Raw genomic sequence first — 26,220 nt, forward strand, 5'->3', positions numbered from 1 at the left:
TCACTGTTTTAGATAAATTTCTCGTTTTTGTTTGATTACAAATTAAGCTAACTTCTATGATTATTAAAATGGGTAATTAAAAGCCAAAATTCAGATTCTTTGATTATTAAAATGGATAACTGAAAGCAAAAATTCAGATTCTTGTAAATTAATTTCGTTGTGTTTTTTTTTTCTCAAGACAGCTTTTTCTAAAAAATATTAAATTATGGAGATTTTTAAAATATTAATATTTTAAAATTTATCAATTTAAAATGTTAATAAGTATAATTGCTTTGTTTGAATAAATATTTTTTTATAAAAAATAATTATATTAAAAATAAATAATAACAAAATATTCAATATAAATATCACTAAATTTATATATATTATAAATATTTTTAATAAAATAAAATGTTTTTAAATTTAAATATTTTATTTTATAATAGCAATATGTGTATGAAATAAAATAAAATTATAAAGAATTTTAAAAAAATAACTTCTACAACTGAAATTCAAAAAAAAAAAATTGAACTACTAAATTACCTTTTATAATTCTTTATAAATTTTGAAAGTCTTAAATATTTTCAACCAAATCACAACTTGTTTGTTTTAATACTATTTTATAATAATTTATTTAGTTAAATTAAAAAATTTGTTGAACAAAAAATTGATAGTTTGATTGATTTGATCATCATTTTGATTTTGAAAAGCTAATTTTTGTTATTGAAATTATTTCCTCAATATGAAATTAAAGCCAAAAGTTTTAAGAACCAAGTCGAGAGTTAAATTGATTTTACCACTAATTTATAATTAAATAAATTATTAAAAAATATTTATAAAAATCGATTAACTAGTTTTTTAACCTAACTCAACAATTTATACAAATACATAAGGCAACCAATTTGATACCCAATCTAAGGCAACCAATTTGATGTCTTTTCCAACTTGATACCCGATCAAATCCAAACATCCATGTGAACCAATTTGATCAAGTTCAAACATCCATTATGGAAACAAGAGTTTTGCAAGAATCAAACACGTTTTGGGCTTTTCAATTTAATTAAAATAGATTTTTTTTTATAAATAAATTCCACATGAGCATTAACTTGTAAAAATAAAATGTTACAATTTTTGTTTAGGGACTACCTATGATATGAACAACAATGATAAAACCCACAAATTTTTAAAAAAAATATCACCACACTATTTTCATTAAACATTTCTACTTATAACATGAGATTCATATAAAACATTACCAAAAACATGAAAAATGCGATTGATAGATTCATAGTTCATTATGTTCTACAACTCCAATATAGAATATACCGATATAAAACTATGAAAAAGGGCTCTCATAAAGAACAGTTATTACCAAATAACCAAATGCCAATACCACCAAAAAAACACTTAAGGATAGATTTGCTAGAACATAATGTGCTAGTTTATAGCCTTCTCCCTCTTCTACCACCCTTTCTTCGGGTGCTATCAGTCGGAATGGGTGTAACATCCTCTGAAAAAACATATAGAATAACATCGTAAGGGTTGGACAGTAATATGCAAGGGTTTCAACCAAAAAAATTGGAAAAAAACGTCACTTTTTTTACCTCGATTTATTTGGTTAATTCAGTCAGTTTTAAATCTCAAAACCGAAATAACTGAAAAAACATACTTATTTATATCATCTTAAAATTATTTAAAATATATTTATATTTTCTAGTATATAATAGATATATAAACATATAAGCTGAACAGCTCAAAGGTCAATTAACCAAAAAAACCGACCGAACCCACCAAATAAACCAATTGCTCACCCCTAGTAATATGCAAAACAAAGATTGTTTCTCAGCATTTTAAAATAGTTTCAATTAGTTGTGGCCTTACCGATACGGCCAATTTTCATCCCGGAGCGAGCAAGAGCCCTGAGAGCTGACTGAGCACCCGGACCAGGGGTCTTGGTTTTGTTACCTCCTGTAGCACGTAATTTGATGTGGAGGGCCGTGATTCCAAGTTCCTGCTCAGTATAAAGGTTTGCAATTCGTCAACAATAATATAAATCCAGCGGTAATGTCGGATATTGTATGTCTTCTACTAACAAGTTAATGTATTGTAATGTAAAGTGACGATTTCATGTTTTTATTTAATGATAAAAATGAATGGAATGATATATGACCTTGCATCTCTGGGAAACATCTTGTGCTGCAAGCATCGCAGCATAAGGTGAAGATTCATCCCTGTCGGCTTTCACCTTCATACCACCTGGATTTATTCAAGAATTTCAAACTCAATCTAAAGAACAAATGTTCAACAATACAAATGTCAGGCTATCTTTAAGTACCTACAAACTTGTATCTAACACATTTATATATGGATATACTTATGTCAAACACATGCTCTATTCACATTCACACCCAAGTTAGAGTAACATAAGTCAAAAGTTCAATTTTTGTTATTATTTATAGACATTTCAAACAAGCCCTTTCCACTAGAATATAAAAATGGGCAACTAAATGATATGTTAATGCAATCCCGATATCGTACCTGTAATACGAACCATAGTCTCTCTTCCAGACAAATCAGTCACATGCTATCATTGTCAAAATACCAAAGGAAAAAAATAAAACCAATTAAAATTCATTGCTTAAAAAAATCATATCAAAATAGCAAGAAATATGTGTTACCAAGTAAAAGAATTCAAAGACCATGTAACTTACAATGAAAGTGTCATTAAAAGATGCAAAAATGTGGGCAACACCGAAAACATGCTCTCCGTCTCGTACAGCAGGCCCAAGGGTCGTAGTCTCTTCCTTTGGCTCCCTAACCTTTCTCCTTGACTACAAAATCACCAACATAATGAGTTTTATGTAAAGCATAAGAAGTAAATCCCCAAAGTTCATATAAAGAATCAAACAAAGGAAAAAGAATACCATTGCTAATGCTAACCATAGTATACATTTAGCTAGACTTGATACAGGAATGTTTCAAAATCTAAATTAAATTTGATTATAATATGGAAAATACACGAGCACAAAGCGCATACACGAATTGACAAGTAAACATTCAGGCATTAGACCCCAAAATCTATAAAATTATAGTATGCACCCAAGAATGATAAAATTCTGATTTAGTCCTAAAAACCATAAAGATATAAGATAATACAATGATAAATTTGCATTTTAATTCTCATAAAAATATATACCCTAATCTCAACCCCAAAAAAAATTCCTGGCTTCGCCCTTGTTACTATACAAAATAAGACTAAGATTTACACACAATCTTAATTTTCTTCAGTGTTTAAGCTATTGATCTCTAAATCAAGTGTTTTGTTCGATTAAACTGAACATAATAAGCTTACAAACTGACATAAAAAAGACCTTCTTTCTCCCCGATCTCATCCTCGTTTTCTCGGCAACCAAACAGAACTTTTCCAAGTAAATTCAAATGCATCGAAATGAAAGTCTAAAAGTTCTTCAAATAGTTTCATGTATATATCAAGGAAAATCTAAAAATAATAATATTGCATTTTAGCTCTCATAAAAATGATAAAATTGTAATTTAGCCCAGGTTACTATACTAAATAAGACTAAGATTTACACATAATCTTAGATGTGAAATGAAAAATGCATTGCTCTAAGCATCTGTTAATGCTTTATTAGTTTACATTCCCTTTTAATTTTCTTCAGTGTTTAAGCTATTGATCTCGAAATCAAGTGTTCTGTTCGATTAAACTGATCGTAATAAGCGTAAAAACAAACATAAAAAAATTAACGCCATCCTTCTCCCCGATCTCACACTCGTTTTCTCGGCAGCCAAACAGAAATTGTCCAAGTAAATTAAAATGAATCGAGATGAATGTCTAAAGTATACTCAAATAGTTTCGTATATATAAAAGAAAATCTAAAAATATAGAAAAAAAATATTATTTTAAATAATCTAAGTGTTTTGCTTACCATGGCTGACGATGCGATAAGCAGAGGCGTCGATGGGGAACGAGATTTCAAATGACGGAGAAGATGAACTAAACTTTAAGCTTTGGCTTTTATATATAAGTGGAAAGGGCTAGCTAGGGTTTTACGGGGGTAAGTTACATAATTTCATATTTTGGTCCTTGGTTTCTTGTTATTTCTTTTAAATGGTTTACGTACTTTTCTTTCTTTTCAATTTAATCTTTTAACCCTTGAACTATACCTTTATCGCACTTTGGCATTTTAAATTATTTTAGCCCAATTTAAGTTAAATTCTGCCATTAGTCCCTGTACTTTACAAAATTTGTGGACTTAGTCCATGTACTTTCATTTGATCACTTTTAGTCACTGTACTTTTCAAAATTTAAAATTTTAGCCTTGACCCAAATAGCGCCTGTTAAATTGGTTTGGTTAAATTCAATTACTAGTCCTGTACTATGCGTATAGTTGTAGTTTTAATCTATATTCTCCAAATTGAATATTCTAAGTCCTTATACTTTCAGAATTTTGAAGTTTTAGTCTCGATGCAAATGAGAGACGTTAATACATTAACTAGATTTTTAGTGAATAATATGTGGAAATAATAAGCTGACATAACATTATACATATGATAATATGTTTAGCGCATCAGATGTTGGAAACAATAGATATTTATGTAATGAATTTAACAATTATTGTTTGGTGAGAAGTAGACCTGTCCATGGGTCGGGCGGCCTGGCCCGGCCCGACTGTCCGCCCGAAATATGAGAGAGTTCGGGTAAAAATATAGGCCCGAAATATGGGCTTGGGCAAAAAAATGAGGCCCGTTTAAAAAATGGGCCGGGCTCAGGCTCAACTTTTTTGGCCCGGGTCCGGCTCGGCTCGGCCCAGCACGAATATAATAAATATTTTTTTTATTTTTAAAATACTTTAAAAATATTTTTATTTTTATTTTTATTTTTTAAAAATATTTTTTGTGTTTATTAAAAATCGGGCCGGGCCGGTCTCGGGCTTATTATTTTTTTCCCGGGCCGGGCTTGGGAAAAATTTCAGGCCCATATTTCGAGCCCAGGCCTAAGAGTCGGGCCGAAATTTTTTTCGAACCCGGCCCATGGACAGGTCTAGTGAGAAGTAAAGTTTTAGATTTTAAAAAGTTCATAGACTAAAATCAACCAAATAAAGTGCAATGATTAAAACTACAACTTTCACAAAATACAAAACAATATTTAACCCCAATTTAATAAGTAAAACTACATTTAATTATATGGTTGACTTCAATTTTTGGTAAAAAATTTGAACATCCAATTATAATATGACACGTGTCATACTATAAAATTCGTGTCATCAATGATATGGCATTCACATGTATCAGGGTTGATTAATAACATTGTTAAAATTAAGAATTAAATTTTCTTGCATTTTTTAATTTAAAATATTAGTCCAACCATTAACATTGTTATTATTTTGGTAAAAGTACCATAAAGGCTTGTATACTAAAAATCAATTTGTATTATACCCCTAAATTAAAAAATGAGCAAATTAATTATTGTACATTAGGTTAAATAGTAAATTGACCATTTTGTTAAAAGTTTCATATATTTTTGTTGTTAAAATATATTTTTTATACATCAACATGAGCTGTAATGGCATGTCAACTATAATTGTTTTATTATTTTGTCAACCATGCTAGTTTTGAAAAGTACAATCGGATTAAATTGTAAACTAAAATGATCATTTTGCTATTTGATCTAATGTATAGGACTAATTAGCCGATATTTTTTAGTTAAAATAGCAAAATGCAATCTAACTTCTAATACAATAACCTCCACAAACAGTTATTTCCTAATATTAGGAAATGATAGAATAATATATATTAAAACTACTTTATTTTTTTAACCCTAAAGGATTCTTATATTTGTTTTTGGCATAATAATAAATTTAAGTCTCAACGTTTACATATTTGATCAAATTAGTCATTATTCTTTTCTTTAAATTAAAATTGACTCTCAATATTTCAAAACCAATCAATTTCCTTTTTTTAATGAAAATGCTGAATAAAACATTAATTATTTAATGATATTGGCGTGATAATCTAGATGTACTTCATGCTAACATGCCGTTATTTACCTTATATGTTACGTAAACAAACAATTTTGAAATATTTTTGAATAAAAAAATAAAAAAATAATATAAATGTTCATACAAAAATAAAAAAATTAGTATGAAGTATACGTAGATTACCATGTTTAAAATTTTAATATTTTAGTTAAGAAAAGTAGTTCAATTATTTTCAAAAGGTTGATGGTCAAATTTGACTATTTTTGAAATGTTCAATGCCAAATTTAGCTAAAAAAAAGAATAAAAACATAATTGAAAAAATATGTAACCATTAAGAGTTAAATTTACCATTATACTTTTGTTTTATAATTATATGAATCAATCACAGATATTGATTTTTTTTATTTTCTAATAAATAAGTTAGAGTTTAGTTTTTTTTAATTACAAGCATATGTACTTTATCTCAAAAATAAAATAAAATAAAAAGATATTTAAAGAGTTTAGATAAAAATATTAAATAAAAATTATAAATTTGTATGACTTATTTAAAATATAAATTATGAGTTTTAATATTCAAGATCTGAATCGAATATAATTTAAAAGTTTATAATACATTATTTCTCTATTAAGGTATTTATCTTTAAAAAAATTGATAAATATATAATTTATAATTATTAAATAAAATTAACATATTTTTATTAAAAAATGAACAATTTGTAAATAATGTTATCTTGGAACTTGAATAATAATGTATAGGTTTTATTATTGTATTACATGATTCCGAGTTGAACTCGACATTTTCATGAACACCTTTAATTTTAAATTGATTAACTCAATTTGATTTAGATAATTTTAAAATTAATTAGTTATCAACAATTGATTAATTTGATTTGTATCCAGATTGTGAAGTTATTTAGACAGATAAAACTGGATAATTATGTTTTACCTCTTTCAAAACTTAAAATTTTTTTAAGATAACACATGGTAAAATTACAGTTTGTCCCCTTCAGACGAAAAATTTTCGATTTAATCATTCTAAAAGTTACATAGATACACGTCAATAAAATAATGAAATTACACATTTGTTATTATAAAAATATATAACTTCGCCCTCCAAAAAACGATTATCTAACTTCGTCCTAGTTTTCAAACTCCACAAGTGGGTTGAGAGTGTAATGCTGTCATATTTATCGAATACTGCCAAACTTGAGCTCGATTAAAGCTCATTTACCAATTTTATATTTGAGCTTGACTCGATAAATAAGCTTAAGATTAATAATAAATATTAGGGGCAATATTGTAATTTAATATATAAAAAATAAAAAGCTCGATAAGATTTACAAATCGTTCGAATCAAGTATTACTGAACTCAAGTTCGACTAGCTTAAACTCTGCTCAATAATTACCAAATCAAAATTAATTTTTTAAATTTAAACTCAAACAAGATATGAGCAACAATGTCTCGTTTCCCCCTTCCTTGCTCAAAAAATCAATATATCCAACGAATTAACCAATTCTTTTTAAAACCCACTGATATTTAGTTGAAGTCAATTTCGGTTTTTTTTTTCAATTATTCCGTGGATTTTCTTTTATAAATTAATTATATTTGCTCAATTAATTTTTATTTTCCAGCAGGCAAAATTCCCAGTTTGGTTCAACTCGTCCCAAAACAAAGTTTCTTTTAAGACTAATCCCCAAAAATTTCGCATAAAACACCTCTTCGTTGCCGCCCCCGCCATCTAATTTAGCTTTGAAATCAGTGAAAAAAAAAGAAGGAAGGTTCTCAATGGCGATTCTTTACGCAGTGGTGGCTCGAGGCACGGTGGTTCTAGCGGAGTTCAGTGCCGTAACGGGGAACACCGGTGCGGTGGCACGACGGATCCTCGAGAAACTCCCGCAAGAAGCCGATTCAAGACTCTGTTTATCGCAGGATCGATATATCTTTCATATACTTAGATCGGATGGCCTCACTTTCGTCTGTATGGCTAATGATACATTTGGAAGTACGTTTTCTTCATATTTTTTTTTTCTTCCTGAATTTTGGGCCTTTTTGTCCTTTGTTACGAGTTTAAATTTTTAGGTAAATGAAGCAGTAAAAATATATAATCGTTACTTGAAATGCGCGCTTCATTTTAATTTTTAGTACTTGTAACTGATTTTATTGTGTAATTGTCGATATAATTTTCATTTAATTTAGCATTGATTTTTTTAAAATACTTTAGTGCTATGTTTAGGAACACGAATTTGGAGATTTGGAATTTTATTTACCTTGTAAAATTTGAGAAGATATGCATAAATTAGTTGAGATTCAGTATCCTTGTATCCTTGTTGGATAGGTTGTTTCCGCACTTTCTATGATCTAAAAGGTTAAACATGATTATGTGTGTATATAAATTTAATAAGAGGTAAGGGGTCGGGATTGTATCCAACCCGGGACTGATGATCTCAAGTCCTTTGGCAGTCCACCTATGTCAGTCGACAATCATGCATAAATTAGTTCAAATTTGATATTTGCCTTGCACCTGTCCGGATGAGAATACAAGATCACCCTCTGGGAAGTACACTTGTTGGGAGGGTTTTAGCTGAAAACGTTATTGGCTTGCCCGGATTTAGTCCCTAAGTTCAATGCGACTTGGGATACCTTGGGATTACACTAAAGGGTAAAAAAGAAAAAGATAGAGATGATTATAATTATGAGTCAGGATTAATTATTGTGTTTCAATGCAGGGAGAGTTCCATTTTCGTACTTGGAGGATATTCACATGAGGTTCATGAAAAATTATGGTAGAGTGGCTCGTTATGCACCGGCATACGCGATGAATGATGAGTTCTCACGGGTATTGCATCAACAAATGGAGTTTTTCTCCAGTAGTCCAAGTGCAGATACTCTCAATCGTGTTAGAGGTGAAGTGGGTGAGGCAAGTATCTTGCATTGGTTGGAATTTCATTTTCTACATTCTTTTTTTTTTTACCTTGGACCTGTAAATGTGTTTATTGGTTGCAAATTGACTTGCTTTTCATACTAAGTCAAGTATGCTCATATTTTTGACTATCCACTTCCTAAGCCATAGTCAGTGTAATGTCTTGTATATTCAAATCTAGTCCTTGTTGAGGGGGTCGGCTCTCTTTCGGGAGAAGTCTTTGAATTTGAAGTGTCGTCAACTGAGCAGCCGATCGGACTCTTAAACATTGGAGGTATTGTGCCCGGGATGTTAATGCTCGGTTTTTGCCCCGGGGTTTCTCTCCCAACTTCAAGAAGAACCCAACGGGTTCATGGAATTCAGGGGCTAAAACCGAGCATAGACGCTTTGGGCACAATACCTCCACTGTTTGAGGGTCCGATTGGCTGCTCGGCAGACAACACTTCAAATACTTCTCCTGAAAGAGAGTTGGACCTCCTCAACTGTCCTGAATGTGGCAGTTTTCCAACTTTGCAAACAACATACTAGTGTAATCACTAGTTTGGCTGAGAAAAAAACCCGTCAATTGCTCAATATCTACTCTGAAAATGTTTGTGCATGTTATTGTCTGTATTGACATCATTGAATGGAAGCATATCAAGTGATCAATGTCCCCTGAATTTGTTATTTTTATTTAATTTTCAGATACGTTCAATCATGGTGGAAAACATTGAGAAGATACTCGAGAGAGGTGACAGGATTGAGCTTCTTGTTGACAAAACTGCTACAATGCAGGATGGTGCATTTCACTTCAAGAAACAGTCTAAACGCCTTCGTCAAGCACTTTGGATGAAAAATGCCAAACTCTTGTAAGTACATCCAACTTTTTTTTAACTGATTATATTTACAGAAATATAGAGAAATAGCCAATTTACGAGTCCTCTTATCATCTATAATCTTGGAGCAAAAGCATGAATAGTGGCTTCCATTGTCAAGGGAACCACAATGGAGCAATGTTTATTTTATATCTAGAGATTTTTTCTTGCCACTGACCTTGTTCAATTTGGTTTGATCAAAATGGTGAAATGTCAATCCTTCGATGCATCTAATATGCATACTGTGTACAAGGCTCGTTATAAAAGGAAAACCGGACAAACCGAGGAAAACATCACTTTTAGCTTTGATTATCATTGAAGGATGTTTTTTTTGAGTAGTCAGTTGAGTAGCCACTGGTTTTGACCAATTTTCGTGGACAATTGACACAGAAAACTTGTCTGATTGTACTTTTAGCTTGCATTTCTTATTATCCATGCACATGAATAGAAAATCATCCTAACATCGGTAAAAGTATCATTGAGGTCCTCTACACTAAAAAATGGGCAAATTAGTCCCTTTATGTTAAATCAAAGAGCAAATTGATCCTTCTGTTAAAAATTCCATTAATTTCTACTATTTAAAACTGATCCCTATACAACAGCATGAGGTACACATGACACATCACGTGTCACTGCTCGGTTATTTTGTCAGCCGCGCCAGTTTTTAATTGCACAAATGGATGAAAACTTTAACAAAAATAACCAATTTACTCTTTGATCTAACATTCAAGGATTACTTTGCCCAGTTTTTAAGTAGAAGGGACAAAATGCAATCTGACTCCTAGTATAGGGGTGTCCATGGTATCTTTACTTCCTAACATCTAATTAATTACACGAACTGTAAACTGCTCACATCTTTGGTGCATGTTGAATACCACATAAGGGAACTTATACATATACTTTTACAACAAGCAGGGCCATGCTAACATGCTTGATCGTGCTGATACTCTACCTAATAATTGCTGCTTGCTGTGGTGGCATCACTCTACCATCATGCAGATCCTGAGTGACGCACTCACTCGTTTAAATTCCTCTACTAAGGATTATTTTATGCAAGTTTGTTCCAATAGTTCATCTGTTTCGAGTTCGGTTTTGAGGAATGTTTGTAAACATAGTGTTTATTACGATACTGCTCTAGAATCCCAGCAAAATATCTATATAGGTCACAACACTTCCTGCACCTCACCACCTAGATATTGTAATCTTGGAAGAATGAGTTGCCATTAAAGTTGCTGTGGATCATCTTTGTATTCTGTAAATGCATGGAATGTATGTAGTAGTGAATTTTTTATTTGTTTTCTGGGTTCAAATAAATGCTTTTTTAGACTTTACATTTTCATGTATGTTATATACTAGAATCCATGTATGCATTTCTTGGTTTCAGTTTGTGTTTCCTGTGTAAATACAAATTAACACATTATTAAATGTGTCATATTAGTCGTGTTCCGTATTCTCTTTTTATATTTTTATACTTGAAAATAGTAATAAAAAAAAAGTTTTTCTTTACCCATGGGGTTCATTGTGTAATATATATTTGTTAAAAATCAGGGACAAAATTTGTAACTTTCCATGAATACTCTTGATTTTTATTGCGATCAACATAATTTGAGGATAAAAAGTAATATCTAAAATAAAATTTAATTAATTAATAGTATGCAAGAAAATATCAAAATTTTATAATTAAAAAAAAGCATATGATGTCAATGTTTCATATCTTTGATTTCTACTTTGAAGAGTTGTATCTAATTATGAGAATATAATAAATAATTTTATATGATTGTTTTAAATATCCATAATATTATTATAAGATGTTGCTTTACCATTGCATATTTTGTAGTTTTCTAATTGTTTTCAATTTTATATGAAAATTGTACTAATATTTCCATTTTAAATTGTAAGGACTTAAATGAGAAATATTTCATACTTCAAAAGGACTTAATTATATAAGTAAAAGAATCAAATTAACCTTAATGTATAACCTTCTAAAATTATTATAAGTTTGAATAGTTGAAACCTTATTAAAGTTTTAAAATAAAGAAAAATGTAGTTGATTAAATTAGAGATCGTTCTGATTGACATATTGAAGAAGAGGTTGAAAGAGTTCTAGTTATTGGTGGCCAATGGTAACATTAATTACATAAAATTAAATTTAATGTTGTTTTTTAATAGATTAAAATTAACAATTGTGAAAATAAATTCAATTCAATTCAATTCAATTCTTAAAATTATTAGTGAAATTATTTCGTACATGTCAATGGAGTTTTTAAACTCTAACAGTAGAGTTAAGGGGTTAACAAGTATATTGTACAGTCTAATAAAATATTAAAAATAAATATCTTTAAAAAAAAGAAACAAATATCAATTCTGCAAAACAAAACAAATATAATGCCAATGTATCAAATATTCACTTCAACATTAATCATATAAAAATTAAAATTAATGGTTGAAGTAAGTATTTTTTATATGATATAAATTATATAATAATTATAGATATATTAAAGCATTAATTGAATTAACAATTTGCAATTTTTCATTTATTTATTTTCCTACAAGTTCCATTTATATTTGGGAGATTCTTTAACATTAAGTCTAAATTCGCCTAAAAATAATTTCATAATGGTCAATAAATAATTTAATCCTTCATTATTGACATGTCATGCATAAAGAGACACAACATAATTTTTTTTTGGGTAAAAACATTAAAAAAATTCTTAAATATATTTACTTTGTAATATAATTTATGATATGATGTATATTAGACCTGTTCATGGGCCGGGCGGCCCGGCCCGGCCCGACGGCCCATCTGAAATATGGGAGGGTTCGGGTAAAAATATAGGCCCGAAATATGGGCTTGTGTAAAAATTGAGGCCCGTTTAAAAAATGGGCCAGGCTCGGGCTCAACTTTTTTGGCCAAAGCCCGGCCCGAATATAATAAATATATATTTTTTATTTTTATTTTTTAATTTTAAAATACTTTAAAATTTTTTTTATTTTTTTATTTTTAAAATATATTTTTTGTGTTTATTAAAAATCGGGCCGGGCCGGGCTCATTATTTTTCCCGGGCCGGGCCTGGGTAAAATTTTAGGTCCATATTTCGGGCCGGAATTTTTTTTCCCAGGCTCGGCCCGAACCCAGCCCGGCCTGGCCCGACCTATGGACATGTCTAAATGTATATGCTGTTGTACTTTATTTTATAGCAATCAATTAAGGAAAATTTAAAAATGTTCATAAAAACGTTTAATATATCTGGTTTATGACCATATTATTGGTAGAAAAATTTATGTTACCTAAAGTGTAGAGTTTATAAAATGTAATTTAATTTACTAATACCATAGGAGGGTTTTTATCCAAACATGTAAAATTCTAGATAAGTTTGATGTACAATATTTGGCATCATATTACATCGCCACGTGTATTTTTTGAAAATGATGTTAGATACTTTCAATATAAATTTATTTATTGTGGTTTGAAAATATATATTTTTGTGCATAATTACATAAAATTAAAGTTTATGTATTAAATTGTACATCAAAATAAAGTTCATGTACAAAACTGATATTTATCGTTATTTTCTTTTACTTTCTAAATAGTTACGAAAAATTAAATATAATATGCTCAAAGTGACTACATTATTAATAACTTTATGTTTTTGTTATTCAACTTCAGAAAGTTAAAAATAATTGCTGAACTATTTGAAAGTTTTCATTTGAGTTACTATGCTGTTAAAATCACTACTATATGTCCTCTGCTTGCACCATTGCATCAGTCGAAAGCTCTCATTCCCCTTCTCTTCTACAATTCAGTTTTTTTCATAAAACAACTTTGAACATCATAAATCTACAAGCTAAAATCCAAGCAACTTTCTTCTTCGATCATTGACATTAACCGTCAGATCGACTTGGATTTAAAGCATGTTCTTCTACTCGTCTATGAGTAATGATCTACCGTACCGATCGTCGAATCATCATTTGGACCATTTTATAATCTTTTAAAGTTAAATAACCAAAACATAAACTTATTAATAGTTTAACCTACTATAAAAAAAATGAAAAAACAACCATGACAACAACTTGGGAGGAAGACAAAAGGGGCACCTTGGAGATTTAATCACTTAAATTTTCATGAAATTATATATTAATAAAATGGTAAAATTGCGGCTATTTTACTTATCTAACTCACAAAATTTAATATTTACAAAAATGACCTTAGTTTAAAAATATTTATCAAAATAACCTGAAATGAACAGTAGATTTAGGTTTTGAGAACCCAATGGCTAGCACTACCTAGTGTTTTGGCCCCATGGTTACCTGATGATTGTGTCAAGTTTTAAAAGAAATGATTTTTTTTAGTTTGGGAACCCAATGACAGACACCAGGATATTTTTTAAAAAAATCATATCATACTAGTATACAAAAATACTAGTATTTAATAATTTTTTTTTGGTTCTGGCCATGTAATGGTCTGCACCAAAGACATTAAAATGTTTTTTTTTTGTGCCGGCCGACTCCAGGTACAATTTTCGGTTCCCAAGACATTTTTTTTTACTTTGGGACACTAATGGCCAGTATCGGTGTATTTAAATTTTTTTTACATGGCCAGCACCAAGTAAAATTTTCGGCTCCCAATGCATTTTTTTTTAAAATTTTGGAACATTGACGGTTGGCACTAGTGTATTTAAATTTTTTTTAGGGTGCTAGCCATCAGTGTCCCAAAGTAAAAAAAAAAATTGCCTTAGGGACCGAAAATTGTACTTGGTGCCGGCCATCTACTTGCTAGCACCAAAATTTTTTTATTAAATGTACTTGGTGTCGACCATTACATTACCAGCTCCTAAATTTTTTTAAATATACTGGTATCGACTATCAGTGTCCCAAAATAAAAAATATATATCTTGGGAACCAGAAATTGTATTTGGTGCCGGCCATTACATGGTCAGAACCAAAATTTTTTTATTAAATATTGATATTTTTGTATATCAATATGATATGATTTAAAAAAAATCCTGGTGCCGGCTATTGGGTTTTCAAACTAAAAAAAAATTATTTTTTTAAAGCCTGACACAATCATCAGGTAATCATGGGGTCAAAACACTAGGTAGTACTAGTATCGGCTATTGGGTTCCCAAAACCCAAATCTACTGTTTATTTCAGGTCATTTTGATAAATGTTTTTGAACTAAAATTATTTTTGTAAATATTAATTTTTTTTGTGTTAGATGGGTAAAATAACTTAAAATTTCACATTAAACTCTTAATAATTTATGACAAATTTACTTTCAAGTACTCTCCATCTTCCACAAGCAAAAAAAAAGGTCAATATTTTCCTAAAACATTGTTCGAAATGAAGTTGTTGAAAATGGAGCAGTTTAACACCAGCACTGCAACAACAACAACTCCAATCCACTACCTAAAATGGCAGAATCAAATATATTTACATACACATATACATATATCTAATCCATTAACCATCCATTCCATTTTCATCCCCTATATAAACCAACATTCCACTAACCATTTTTCTCATCAAAATCTTAAATTCCCATTTCTCTTTTCAACAAACAAACACACATATATTCTCTCTCTAATGGCGACAGCTGAGAAAAGCGGTGAAATAGCAATCAACATGTCGGAGACAAAAGCCAGTACTAAAGGAAAAGCTCCATTGTTAAACTCTTCCAAAGCTTTCGCCGTCGTCGAACCACCGAACCGAGGAGCCAAAAGAGGTATCGCCATTGGTGATTTCTTTTTGAGACTATGTGCCCTTGGAGCCGCCCTCGGTGCCGCTATATCAATGGGGACCGCCGATCAACTTCTCCCTTTTACAACTCAGTTCCTCCAATTCGAAGCTCAATACGATGATTTTGATGCTTTCCGGTATGTTTTCTTTTTCTAAAATTTTATTTTTTGGGGAAATTAACATTTAATCCTTAAACTTGTTAATTGTTTACACTTTGGTCCTTTAAAATTGTTTTTGGATCCACGTTAGTTTTGGAGCTTGGTAGATTTTTTTTCCTCAATTTATCTTTCAACTTTGAGATTTTGTATACCATCATTTGAATTTTTTTGTATTTTTTATTTTATATAAAAATTATAAATTTTTAGATGATGATAGAAAAAAACCTTGACTTTCTTAAAATAGAAAATTTATGTTTTAGCTTCTCTAAAAATTTAAAAAATATTATAAACTAATATATAATAAAATTATATTTTAATCCCTAAAATAAAAAAAATTGTGATTTAATCTTTCTAGAAATCGTAAACTTATAAATTTACAATGAAACCATTTCATTTTGGCTCTCATACAAAGTTTGAATTTATTTTCAATCCTTACAAAATAATTTCCTGTCTTCATCCCTAAGTGTTTTACGTCAATATTTTAATCAAAATATGTTAACTATTTGAATAAAATATTAAATTTATTCTTTCTTTTAAAAGTTAATAAAAATTATAAAAGTAAAAGGAATCAAATTATATCAAATTAAAATATAATGATAAATTCTCAAATTTAAACATAATTGAAGGATGAAAATCGTAATTTGATCAAATTCAAATAAATATGTGTTATCTAATATATATATTTATTAATTATGTAGGTATTTTGTGATCTCACTTGCCATGGTTACTGGTTATCTTCTCCTGTCATTGCCATTTTCCATAGTCTGCATCATTCGTCCACTTGCAACAGCTCCAAGGCTCTTCCTTGTCATCTTTGATAGTGTAAGTTAAACTCGGGAACCAGCAGTCAAAAAATTGGTTTAATTTCATTAAATGCCTTGAAATTATTGTCTGTATTTTAAATTGGTCATAAATTTCAAAAGTTCTAATTATGTCTTCAAAACGATTAGGTCATTCTGAAAATTTAGTTGCCAATTTAGACATTAACTGTCGATTTAAATATGAGGTGGGTTTATATTTAGAATATGTATACTTATAGTTTATTTTATCTTTTTAACATGTTAGATCAAATCACGTTTTTACAATTTGATCCATTTGTTTTAAATATATTCCACATAAAGTTCGAGTTAGTATTTATTGCTCAAGCTAGTAACTCGATTGATATTCGATACTTTTAAAAGTTTAATTAGAATGTTTTAGAATAAATTTGAATATTTTAGTCATAGTTTAAAGATATATAGTGCAATTAACTGTCGTATTTAAAATTTCCTTAATGTGAGAGGAGCCAAAGGTGACCCCTTCAAAAATTTGTAAAATTGACATTAAGCTCTTCAAAATTTTTGAAAATTTCAATTAGACCCTCCCAACTTAATGCCACGTTCCGCCACTGGTTTTCAACCAAGATCGAAACATGAATACAGGGATTTAACCCTCATACCAAAATCTCAACAATATTTAATTACCGAGTATAATTTATTCATCATTATGATCGTTATTTTATGATGTCTAATTACAGATAATGGGGGGTGTAACCATAGCAGCAGGTTCAGCTGCTGCAGCAATTGTATATGTGGCTCATACAGGGAACCCAAACACCAATTGGCTTCCTATTTGTCAACAGTACGGTGATTATTGCCAAAGTGCAAGTGGAGCAGTGATAGGTTCTTTAATAGCTGGTGCAGTCCTCTTCTTTATAGTTATACTTTCAGCTTTTGCTCTTAAAAGAAGCTGAAAAAACCACTTCCCATGGAAGTTAAGTTTCCATTGATTTATGAAAAAAAAGCATTTGAATGATTTCCTTTGCTTTTTTTGGTGTGTAATCTTATGTTCCCAACTTTCTTTTTAAATGTTGAATGTAATACACTTTCATTGTATGTAAGTCCCTTTACTCTCTAAAAATTTGAATTCTATCCCTTTGCTTTTTTATTTTTGAATTCTTGCCCAATTGTTAACTTTGTTAATTTTTTTCTGTTAAAATTCATTTTCATTACTGTTATAAAGAACGTTGATAATGGTGGTAAAACGATCGCAAAAAAATAAGAAAAGAAAAATAAGAACACACAAATTTTATGTGAAAACCCTTTTGAAAAAAAAATCACGAGCAAATGAGAAGAAATTCACTAATATTGAAAAACGAATGATACAAGAGGAGTTTTTACTCCATCTATTTAAGGATTGAAAAACTCTATTCTAATCAAAGTCAAATTGTAAAAGTATAATTCTATATGGACTCAACTTGTGACCCTCGGCCTCTCGCCCCATAGATTCCTTCATTTTGTCATTATATTTATTATTCAACAAGAGACGAGATTCGGGTCATACAATCACTAACAATTATAATTTTATTCTTTTTGTTACATAGTTAACAAGAGAGTATTTTGTTATTTCAAAATGTCACACTGATGAATTTAACAAAAGAATTTTAATGGCGCTAACAATTCGACCTAAATTTTGAAATCTAAAAAGTAGAAGGACCAAATTCTTAAAAATAAAAATAGAGAAAATAAATTCCAATTTTCTAAAAGTATCGATACCTAGAGCATATTTTAACCATTATACAATGTAAATCTGTCATTCAATGTTCCTACTTCCAATGGTTATATATCAATGTTTCAGCAAATTTTCATTATAAAAAGTTGTGCTCTAAGCCAAACTTTGTGTACTTATTAAAGAAATGAAAAATCATTATTAACTTGAGATTAATTGATACAATTTAAGAGTTTGTAAGTTTAATTAATTTTTCATCAAGGTTTAAGGGTTTAGCAAAAAATTAATAAATTTGGGTAAATTCAATTATTAATCCTAATCAATTTAGTCCAAATTTCACTAAAAAATCAATTCGATCCAAATTCGAAAATTTTATTTTAATCCCAAAAATTGAAAGAAATTCAATCTAAAACCTCAATTCTATAATACAAGGCCCAATAAGCTCGGAATTAAAATGCTCAGAGAAAATTAACACCCACAATACGAGAGAAAATTTTATTTAACAAATTTATAAAAAATGATATAAAAGTCAAATGTGGCTTTGGTTGAAATGGTAAATATGAGATAGTGAAAACCATGATGTTTTGGGTTTAAATCTTATAATCTTCATCATGTGTATGTATTTTGCTAAATTTATCAAAATATAAAAAGACATGAATACACTAAAAATAATATTTGTTACTTTATAAAAAGAATGTGCTTTTGGTAATTTCACAACTGAGTTATGACCCGGTTGATGGATGATACCAATTCAATCAAACTCTTAATAATTATACAGTATAGATATTTAAAACAATATATTTATAAAAAAAATTGATATATAAACAAATAAAACTTTCGTTGAAATGTGGTAAAATAAAGATATTTAAAACCATTGTGTTTTAAATTCAAAACCATAATATGCATTCTTGTTTTAGATATAAATGATGTAAAAGGATAAAAATACCCTCGAAATAACATAATTTATCTTGTAAAACAATGATATTTTAGTCATTATCTAACTAAGTTAGTGTCTAATTGACTTGTAACACCAACTCAGTCAAGTGCTTAACCTATGTTATACTATATTTTTATCGAGTTATGTCATCTATAGCCAGGTCCTAACTCAGTTGTTAAATTTCCAAAAAAACATTTATTTTAACAAAGAGATATATATGAATGTAAGGGTATTTTTGTCTTTTTCTATAGAATCAGAAAAATATATACTTATGATGAGATTTGAATTAAGACACTAAACACACAATCTCTCAACTTTACCGTTTTAACCAGAGTAATATTTGATTTTTACATTAATTCCTAATAATTATGTTATAGTGAATGTTGATAATGACAATAGAATGATTACAAAATAAGAAAAATAAGAACACACAGATTCCCTTATTTTGCCACTGTATTTATTCCTTCAACAAGTAACGGGATTTGGGTCACACAAACTCTAATAATCTCTACATTGATACATGAATTCTCAACGAACAAGTTCTCTACCTCTTCCACAAAACCTCTAAAAGGGTATTCTTCACCAATGAACATCAACCAAGTCCAAGCAATCCTCAAACTTGGTTATAGGAAGTAATTTAGTCATCAAATCTGCAGAATTATCACGAGTACTAATTTTGCTCATAACAATATTATCACGAACAATAATATCATATACAAAATGATACTGAACATCAATGTTGTGCTTTGTTCTCTCATGAAACATTTGATCATTTGTAAGGAATATGACAGTCTGACTATCACAAATACTGTGTACTGATATGAAAGTCTTTATTGAGTTGACTAATATGAATTTTTTATTATTTTAAACAAATTTTTGACAAACACTTAAAAAAACAATGGAAAACACGTTTTTTAAACATGTTTTTTCCGACCCTAATTTTGTGGGTATAATTTTATTTTTCTAACACTAACCTTTAATGGTCAAAAGATGAAGGAAGAAGGGATTAGTTTCAACCCCACATCTTCCATTTTTCCCTCTTACAAAAAATAAAGCCTTTTGCCCTAAGTTTGCCTACAAAAACTACTGCTTTGCTTGTTTTATGCCAACTCAAAAAGTTCATTTCAGGGAAAAAAAAAACCCACTACCCTTTGGCTCTTGTTATTTGATTATGACCTTCAAGCTTTGTTTTATGGCTTCAGATCTCCATAAATATCTTCCTTCTACCCTTCTCTTAATACTTCAATCTTTCCCCATGGCAGATATATATATATGTATATATCTGTACAGAGAAATATGAGCTTCGTGTTGAAGAGATTGTGAAGATCATTAACATCAGCATTAGCATCATCCCATAGCATATTGCACTGTTCCATGCATTGTTATCAAGCATGACATGCAACCATGCATATGTTTTGGCATCCATGTGTGTATCATGTATGTGCCTGGCTCCCTGTATGCCATCCGCAGAACCGATCGAACAACGATGGCATCTGTGAATGGCGTATGAGGAGCCAAGCATATATTTCTACATATATATATATATCTCCATCAATATACTTCTTTTGCAGGCTCTACTTTTTTCATCTTCTTGCTTTCCAGTTAAACTAAAGGGCTTCAAGGTACTTCATTTCCCTCATCCTCATCTTCTGCTTTAATCTTAATATCTGTTATTAGGGATTTTCTTCTTCTTTGTTATTATTGTTATTTAGTACTCAAGTCTTGTCTGATGGATTTTTCATGTGATCTCTGCTAACTTTATCTTATCACTGTGTTTTCAAATAAATAATCTCAGTTCTTTAATCATTCATTTAAGTTAAGCTCTTATAGACAAGCATAAAAAGCAAAAGGGATAATGGAAGTTCTTCAACTTCCACTGTAGTTTGAATGAAATTTACAGTAATATGATATTACAGATTAATTCTAGTAATTTGTATGTTCTATCTGTAACTTTTTTGCTTAAAAAATATGAATTATGGAAATAAGAAATGAATTTGATTAGAGTATATCAATCTTCCAATTAAATCACGTCGATAATGATAATAGGATGATCGTAAAGCAATAAGAAAAAAAGAAACATAAAACAGGACGGGGAAATTCTTTCGAGAAAAAATCACGGACAGAAGAGGAGAAATTCACTAATATTGAGAACTAGAACGATACAAGAGGAGTTTCGACTATATCTATTTAAAATTTGAAAAACCCTATTATAATCAATATCAAATAGAAGAAGTGTAGCTTTATACGTATTCTACTTGTGCGGCATGGTCCGTACCATTTTTGCAACTGTATTTATTTCTTCAACAAGTGACAGGATTCGGGTCACACAAACTCAAACAACCTGCATTGTAGATTTACCATAATCTGATTTTTTATTTAAGTATTTAATTTGGTTAATGTTACCCATCAATCGAGTCCCAACCAAGATAGTCAGTACCACACCAATGGACGTACAATTTTTTCTACTGGAATTAGTACATATCGATACTAATCTGTTTCAGTGTATCATTTCAAATTTATCGCCATTTAAAAAAAATATTTACAAATACCAAATAAATGATATTGAATAAAGTTTAAATATAAAATATTCATCAATTACATAAGATTTTTTTTATAAAAGAAACTGAAGGATGAGTACGGATTTTTTTCTTTGATATTTGGGTCAGTGGATTTTTTTATTATATTTTAAATATGAAAGTATGTTTGAGAAAAAAAAATGTTAAACTTTACTTTTGTTTGTAATATTTTTTTATTGGTCTTTACATTTCAATTAAATCTTTCGTATAATAGTAAATAGTTAAAATTTTTATATTTTTTAATATTATTCATGCATCAGATGCACCATGTTCTAACTTGTGCGATTGGTAAAAATCGAAATTTTCACCAGTGCAAAAAAAAAAAGTGTTGCTTGTTCCGTTTTAGCACTAGAACAGTGCGCACTGAATAATACGGTTGAAACCGGTGCGAAATCGGTCACCATAATCCCATCTCAGTTGTGAAATTATCAAAATCCCTTTCCATTTACAAAGTTATAAACGTTACAATAAGGGTGTTTTTGTTTTACATTGTTATATAAAATATAAAGAAATAAGCATCTTTAACATTTCATCTTTACCATTTCAATAAAAGTCTCATTTATTTTTTATATCATTTTTTTATAAATATATTTGTTAAACAATTTTTTTACTTACAACGGGTGTCATTATTTAGTATGTATATAAGATGTAAAGAGATAAAAATACCCTCAAAATAATATGAATTACTTTATAAAAAAATAATATTTTAATTATTATCTAACTGTATTAATGCCCAATTAACTCATGGTGTTTTATATAAAATATATATACATAATCAACTCTACAATGAGAGTTTTACACGTACATGTACATTTTCAATTTAAAAATCCTAATCCAATGTTATCATCGTTGATAATTTCTGTTACAATTTGTCAACTTAACATATATATTTCCCGTCAGTCACATGAGCGCAACTTAATCAATATGTCAATAAATTGAAAAATTTTGATAGGAAATATTTACGATTTTAATGATTGGAATGTGATTCTTAAATCAAAACAATTGGAGGACTTAATTTCTAACCTTTTAAGTACAATGACTAAATCTCAAAATTTATTAAAGTACAGGGACAAACAACATATTTAAACCATAAAAAAAAAAAACTACTCCATCTTCTACTCTCCTAGAAAAATTCTGCATGATTTGTTGGAAATGGTGCAAGTAGCAAAAACAACTCCAATCTTACATAATAAATTGATACCGTACCAAATACAATATCAAATATATCTCTAACTATACCTAGTCAACTCTATATTTTATATTATTTATTTAACCTTACATTTTTATTTTTATTTAATTTCATCCCTCTATATAAACAAGACATTCATCTTTAATCCCATTCATCTTTCAACAAAACATATTTTTCTTTTTTTCATTGCTCTTTGATTTCCTTTACAATCTCTCTTTAATGGCGACAGGCAAAAATGGTGAAACAGCTATCAACATGCCAGAGACAAAAGCCAGTGTTAAGGGAACAGCCCCATTGTTAAACTCCTCGAAAGCGGTCTCCACGGTCGAACACCCGAACCGAGGAGTGAAAAAAGGGTTCGCCATCGGCGACTTCGTTTTGAGACTATGCGCCCTTGGAGCCGCCCTTGGCGCCACCGTAGCAATGGGGAATGCTGATCAAGTTCTTCCTTTTTTCACTCAGTTCCTCCAATTCGAAGCTCAGTACGATGATTTCGATACTTTCCGGTATGTTTTTCAAGGCTTAAATGATAAATTAAATCGTTAATATTTACAATTTTTTTGCCAATTTGACCGTTATTTTTTTTAGATAAATTTTACCCTCAACTTTTTTAAAAAAATCCAATTTAATCATCAGGTTTTTGAAAAATAGTTGAATCTATGTTTTTAATGAAAATACTGATTAAAATGTGAAAATTTTAAACATAGCATTTTGCATGGCAATTTAAGTGTACTTTATACTAATATTTTTTGAATTTTTATGAACTTTTTATAATTATTTTTAAATTTGATTTATTTTTATAAATTTTAAATTATTTATTGATGTGACATATAAAATAAATAATATTATGTCAGCATGAAGTGCACGTGGAATGCTATGCGAGTTGCCACGCCAATTTCATTAAAAAAATTAATGCTTTAGTTAGTATTCCATTAAAGAAGGTTTGACACTTTTTAAAAAATTAATGACTAAATTTATCTAAAAAATAAAAATAAAGGTTAAGTTGACCAAATATTGTTAAAGTTAAGGACTAAATTTAACATTATACCTTTATTTATTAATTAATCTAATTTTATATTTAACCATAATCTGATATATATATGTGTGTGTATATATATACTGATTTTAATTATACAGGTTTTTCGTGATGGCAATGGGCATGGTTTCTGGTTATCTTTTCATTTCATTGCCTTTCTCCATAATTGGCATCATTCGTCCATTTGCAACAAAGCCAAGGCTCTTCCTTGTCATCTTTGATTCCGTAAATTCAACTCACACTATATATATATATTTATGAACTTTTTTAGAGTTATTTTCGTTAGTAATTTGATAATTTCGATCGATTTAACCGTTAGTTTAGATATCATATGAGTATGTTTAAAACACATGTACATACTGCATGAATTTGATGTGGATCAATTTCTATAACATGTTGAATCCAATCACGTGTTTATAGTTTGATCCATGCGGAGAAGAGTACAAGGAAGTAGACAGGGGCTTCGGCCTTCAATGGAAACTGGCCTTTTAGTCTCTTTATAAATGATGAAATTAAAAGTTTTTTGGTAAAATTTCATATTGGCTTCCTCAAAAGAATGAAAAGATTTCTATTTTATCCCTTCAAAAATGATAAAACCATAAGTTAATATAGATAAAATTACACTTTAATCTCTCAAAATTTTCATAACTCAATTTCTACCTTTAAAAAATTTCTAAATTCACCTCTAGATCCCAGTATTTTAAATATGTTACTCATTGAGGTATTTAATGCTTAAACTAATAGCTTGACTGACAAAAGAACTTGAAAACATTTTAAAATTAATCCCATCTCGAAACATGAATAAGTAGATTTAACCCCACATGCGAATCAAAATAATATTAAATTAGTGGGTGTAATGTATTTGGTTATTTTATGGGTTTGAAGGATAATTATTAGTTGCTGGATTGTTGCAGATGATGGCAGCTTTAACCATAGCCGCCGGTTCAGCATCGGCATCGATGGTGTATTTGGCTCATAACGGGAACGATGACGTGAATTGGCTTCCTTTTTGTCAACAATTTGGTGATTTTTGCCAAAGTGCAAGTGGAGCAGTGATAGGTTCTCTATTAGCTGCTGCACTCCTCTTGGTTATAATTATCCTTTCAGCTTTTGCTCTTAATAGAAACTAAGAAAATCTCACCCCAAAAATTAAAAGAAAAAGCTTTTGTTGCTGTTGTTTTCATTATTGGAGGTTAGTTTTCATTGATTTATGAAGTGTGTGTTGTGGAACAAAGCATTTGAATGATTTCATTTGCTTTTTGGTGTGGAATTTTAATGTCAAATGTTATACACTTTTAACAATATGTAAAATCATTTTATACATGTAAATGTTTGATTCATTATTAGTGTTACAACTTCCAATGGTTAAATATATATATTATTTTTCGATTCAGTCTTAGCTCGATTGACATGAGTATTGTCGTCGGTACAGGAGGACGTGGGTTTGAATATGCTGAAATGCATTATCTTCCTATTTAAGAGTTGAGAGGGGCTATGGGTAGTTTTAGATATTATATAAAAAAGAGCAGATATGATTAGAACCTATAATGAGTATTGTTAAAATATATATTATTACAAAGCCTAGAATTACCATAATTTTTCTTCAACCCTTAAATAAGAGGATAAAAACACCTCAGCACACTCGAATGTACGTCCTCTTGCACGAGGAACAATGCCAATGTCAATCGAATTAAGGAATATAATATATTTGTATAAAGGGAGAATATCATAAATGGTACTTGAACTTTAATTGAATATTCAATATGAGACTTCTTTCTTTAAAATGTCTATTGTGGTACATATAGTAGAGTTCTTTCGTGGTTGACCTTATATTGGGATGCTTTGGAAGTAGTTGATAACCGCATTTCGTGCTCTAAAATTGATCAATTAAGGGCAGATTATTTAAGTGAAAGCATGACGGTTTTCATCATAGTTATATAAAGTAAAATTAAATATTTAGGTGCAAGTATTTCAAAGATCGAATCTTAAAAAGAAATTAAGTTTTAATTAGTAAATTGATCACTTTAGTTAATTAATCTTATAATTACATTATTATAATTATTTTAATTCTTCTCGATTATCTTGATTCAATTCAAAATTTAAGAATTATTACTGAATTATAGCTTTTGCGTTTAAACCTAGCACACACATGATCTTTTGACTTATAGATGCTTTAGTGAGTTGGTTAGGCTTAATAAATTAGAGTCCAATGTCCTCGTTGCTGAGGATTGCTGGCTAGTGAATGAAAGCCCTTTGCCGCTCACTTTTCCTTTGTCGAATTCGGTCGTTTTCCAATTTAAAGGAGTTTTTTAGAATAATAAACCCCCATGAATTGGCAACAACTCAGG

The 26,220-nt window shown here is 29.5% G+C and overlaps 4 protein-coding genes across 4 annotated transcripts; 3 read left to right on the top strand and 1 right to left on the bottom strand.

Moving 5' to 3' along the window:
• Positions 1–1,243: 1,243 nt before the first annotated feature.
• On the bottom strand, positions 1,244–4,135 carry LOC107932416 (40S ribosomal protein S14-2). Its single transcript, XM_016864398.2, has 6 exons — positions 3,927–4,135; positions 2,691–2,810; positions 2,518–2,563; positions 2,150–2,235; positions 1,861–1,990; positions 1,244–1,489 (listed from the first exon to the last, which is right to left on the bottom strand). Exons 1-6 carry the CDS (start codon positions 3,927–3,929, stop codon positions 1,422–1,424), a joined length of 453 nt encoding a protein of 150 aa, XP_016719887.1. The 5' UTR covers positions 3,930–4,135; the 3' UTR covers positions 1,244–1,421.
• Positions 4,136–7,390: 3,255 nt separating this feature from the next.
• Positions 7,391–11,044, top strand: LOC107932522 (vesicle-associated membrane protein 714). Its single transcript, XM_016864551.2, has 4 exons — positions 7,391–7,981; positions 8,706–8,896; positions 9,584–9,747; positions 10,669–11,044. Exons 1-4 carry the CDS (start codon positions 7,765–7,767, stop codon positions 10,757–10,759), a joined length of 663 nt encoding a protein of 220 aa, XP_016720040.1. The 5' UTR covers positions 7,391–7,764; the 3' UTR covers positions 10,760–11,044.
• A 4,201-nt stretch (positions 11,045–15,245) lies between these two features.
• On the top strand, positions 15,246–17,521 carry LOC107932470 (casparian strip membrane protein 1). Its single transcript, XM_016864459.2, has 3 exons — positions 15,246–15,626; positions 16,346–16,469; positions 17,164–17,521. Exons 1-3 carry the CDS (start codon positions 15,337–15,339, stop codon positions 17,377–17,379), a joined length of 630 nt encoding a protein of 209 aa, XP_016719948.1. The 5' UTR covers positions 15,246–15,336; the 3' UTR covers positions 17,380–17,521.
• Positions 17,522–23,005: 5,484 nt separating this feature from the next.
• Positions 23,006–25,216, top strand: LOC107932472 (casparian strip membrane protein 2). Its single transcript, XM_016864460.2, has 3 exons — positions 23,006–23,342; positions 23,974–24,097; positions 24,787–25,216. Exons 1-3 carry the CDS (start codon positions 23,056–23,058, stop codon positions 25,000–25,002), a joined length of 627 nt encoding a protein of 208 aa, XP_016719949.1. The 5' UTR covers positions 23,006–23,055; the 3' UTR covers positions 25,003–25,216.
• The last annotated feature ends 1,004 nt before the right edge of the window (positions 25,217–26,220 follow it).

This window comes from Gossypium hirsutum, chromosome D08 (genome assembly GCF_007990345.1).
Source record: "Gossypium hirsutum isolate 1008001.06 chromosome D08, Gossypium_hirsutum_v2.1, whole genome shotgun sequence".
NCBI lineage: Eukaryota > Viridiplantae > Streptophyta > Magnoliopsida > Malvales > Malvaceae > Gossypium > Gossypium hirsutum.

What these genes read in the sequence shown, in the direction of transcription:
- LOC107932416 (XM_016864398.2), bottom strand. An exon ending in ATGTTTCCCAGAGATGCAAG is followed by an intron (nt 1,991 to 2,149) that starts GTCATATATCAT and finishes TATACTGAGCAG; the next exon opens with GAACTTGGAATCACGGCCCT. An exon ending in GATGAAAATTGGCCGTATCG is followed by an intron (nt 1,490 to 1,860) that starts GTAAGGCCACAA and finishes ATGTTTTTTCAG; the next exon opens with AGGATGTTACACCCATTCCG.
- LOC107932522 (XM_016864551.2), top strand. Translation starts at nt 7,765, where the DNA reads ATGGCGATTCTTTACGCAGTGGTGGCTCGAGGCACGGTGGTTCTAGCG. An exon ending in GGCTAATGATACATTTGGAA is followed by an intron (nt 7,982 to 8,705) that starts GTACGTTTTCTT and finishes GTTTCAATGCAG; the next exon opens with GGAGAGTTCCATTTTCGTAC. An exon ending in TTAGAGGTGAAGTGGGTGAG is followed by an intron (nt 8,897 to 9,583) that starts GCAAGTATCTTG and finishes TTTAATTTTCAG; the next exon opens with ATACGTTCAATCATGGTGGA.
- LOC107932470 (XM_016864459.2), top strand. Translation starts at nt 15,337, where the DNA reads ATGGCGACAGCTGAGAAAAGCGGTGAAATAGCAATCAACATGTCGGAG. An exon ending in GATGATTTTGATGCTTTCCG is followed by an intron (nt 15,627 to 16,345) that starts GTATGTTTTCTT and finishes TTAATTATGTAG; the next exon opens with GTATTTTGTGATCTCACTTG. An exon ending in TCCTTGTCATCTTTGATAGT is followed by an intron (nt 16,470 to 17,163) that starts GTAAGTTAAACT and finishes GTCTAATTACAG; the next exon opens with ATAATGGGGGGTGTAACCAT.
- LOC107932472 (XM_016864460.2), top strand. Translation starts at nt 23,056, where the DNA reads ATGGCGACAGGCAAAAATGGTGAAACAGCTATCAACATGCCAGAGACA. An exon ending in GATGATTTCGATACTTTCCG is followed by an intron (nt 23,343 to 23,973) that starts GTATGTTTTTCA and finishes TTAATTATACAG; the next exon opens with GTTTTTCGTGATGGCAATGG. An exon ending in TCCTTGTCATCTTTGATTCC is followed by an intron (nt 24,098 to 24,786) that starts GTAAATTCAACT and finishes GGATTGTTGCAG; the next exon opens with ATGATGGCAGCTTTAACCAT.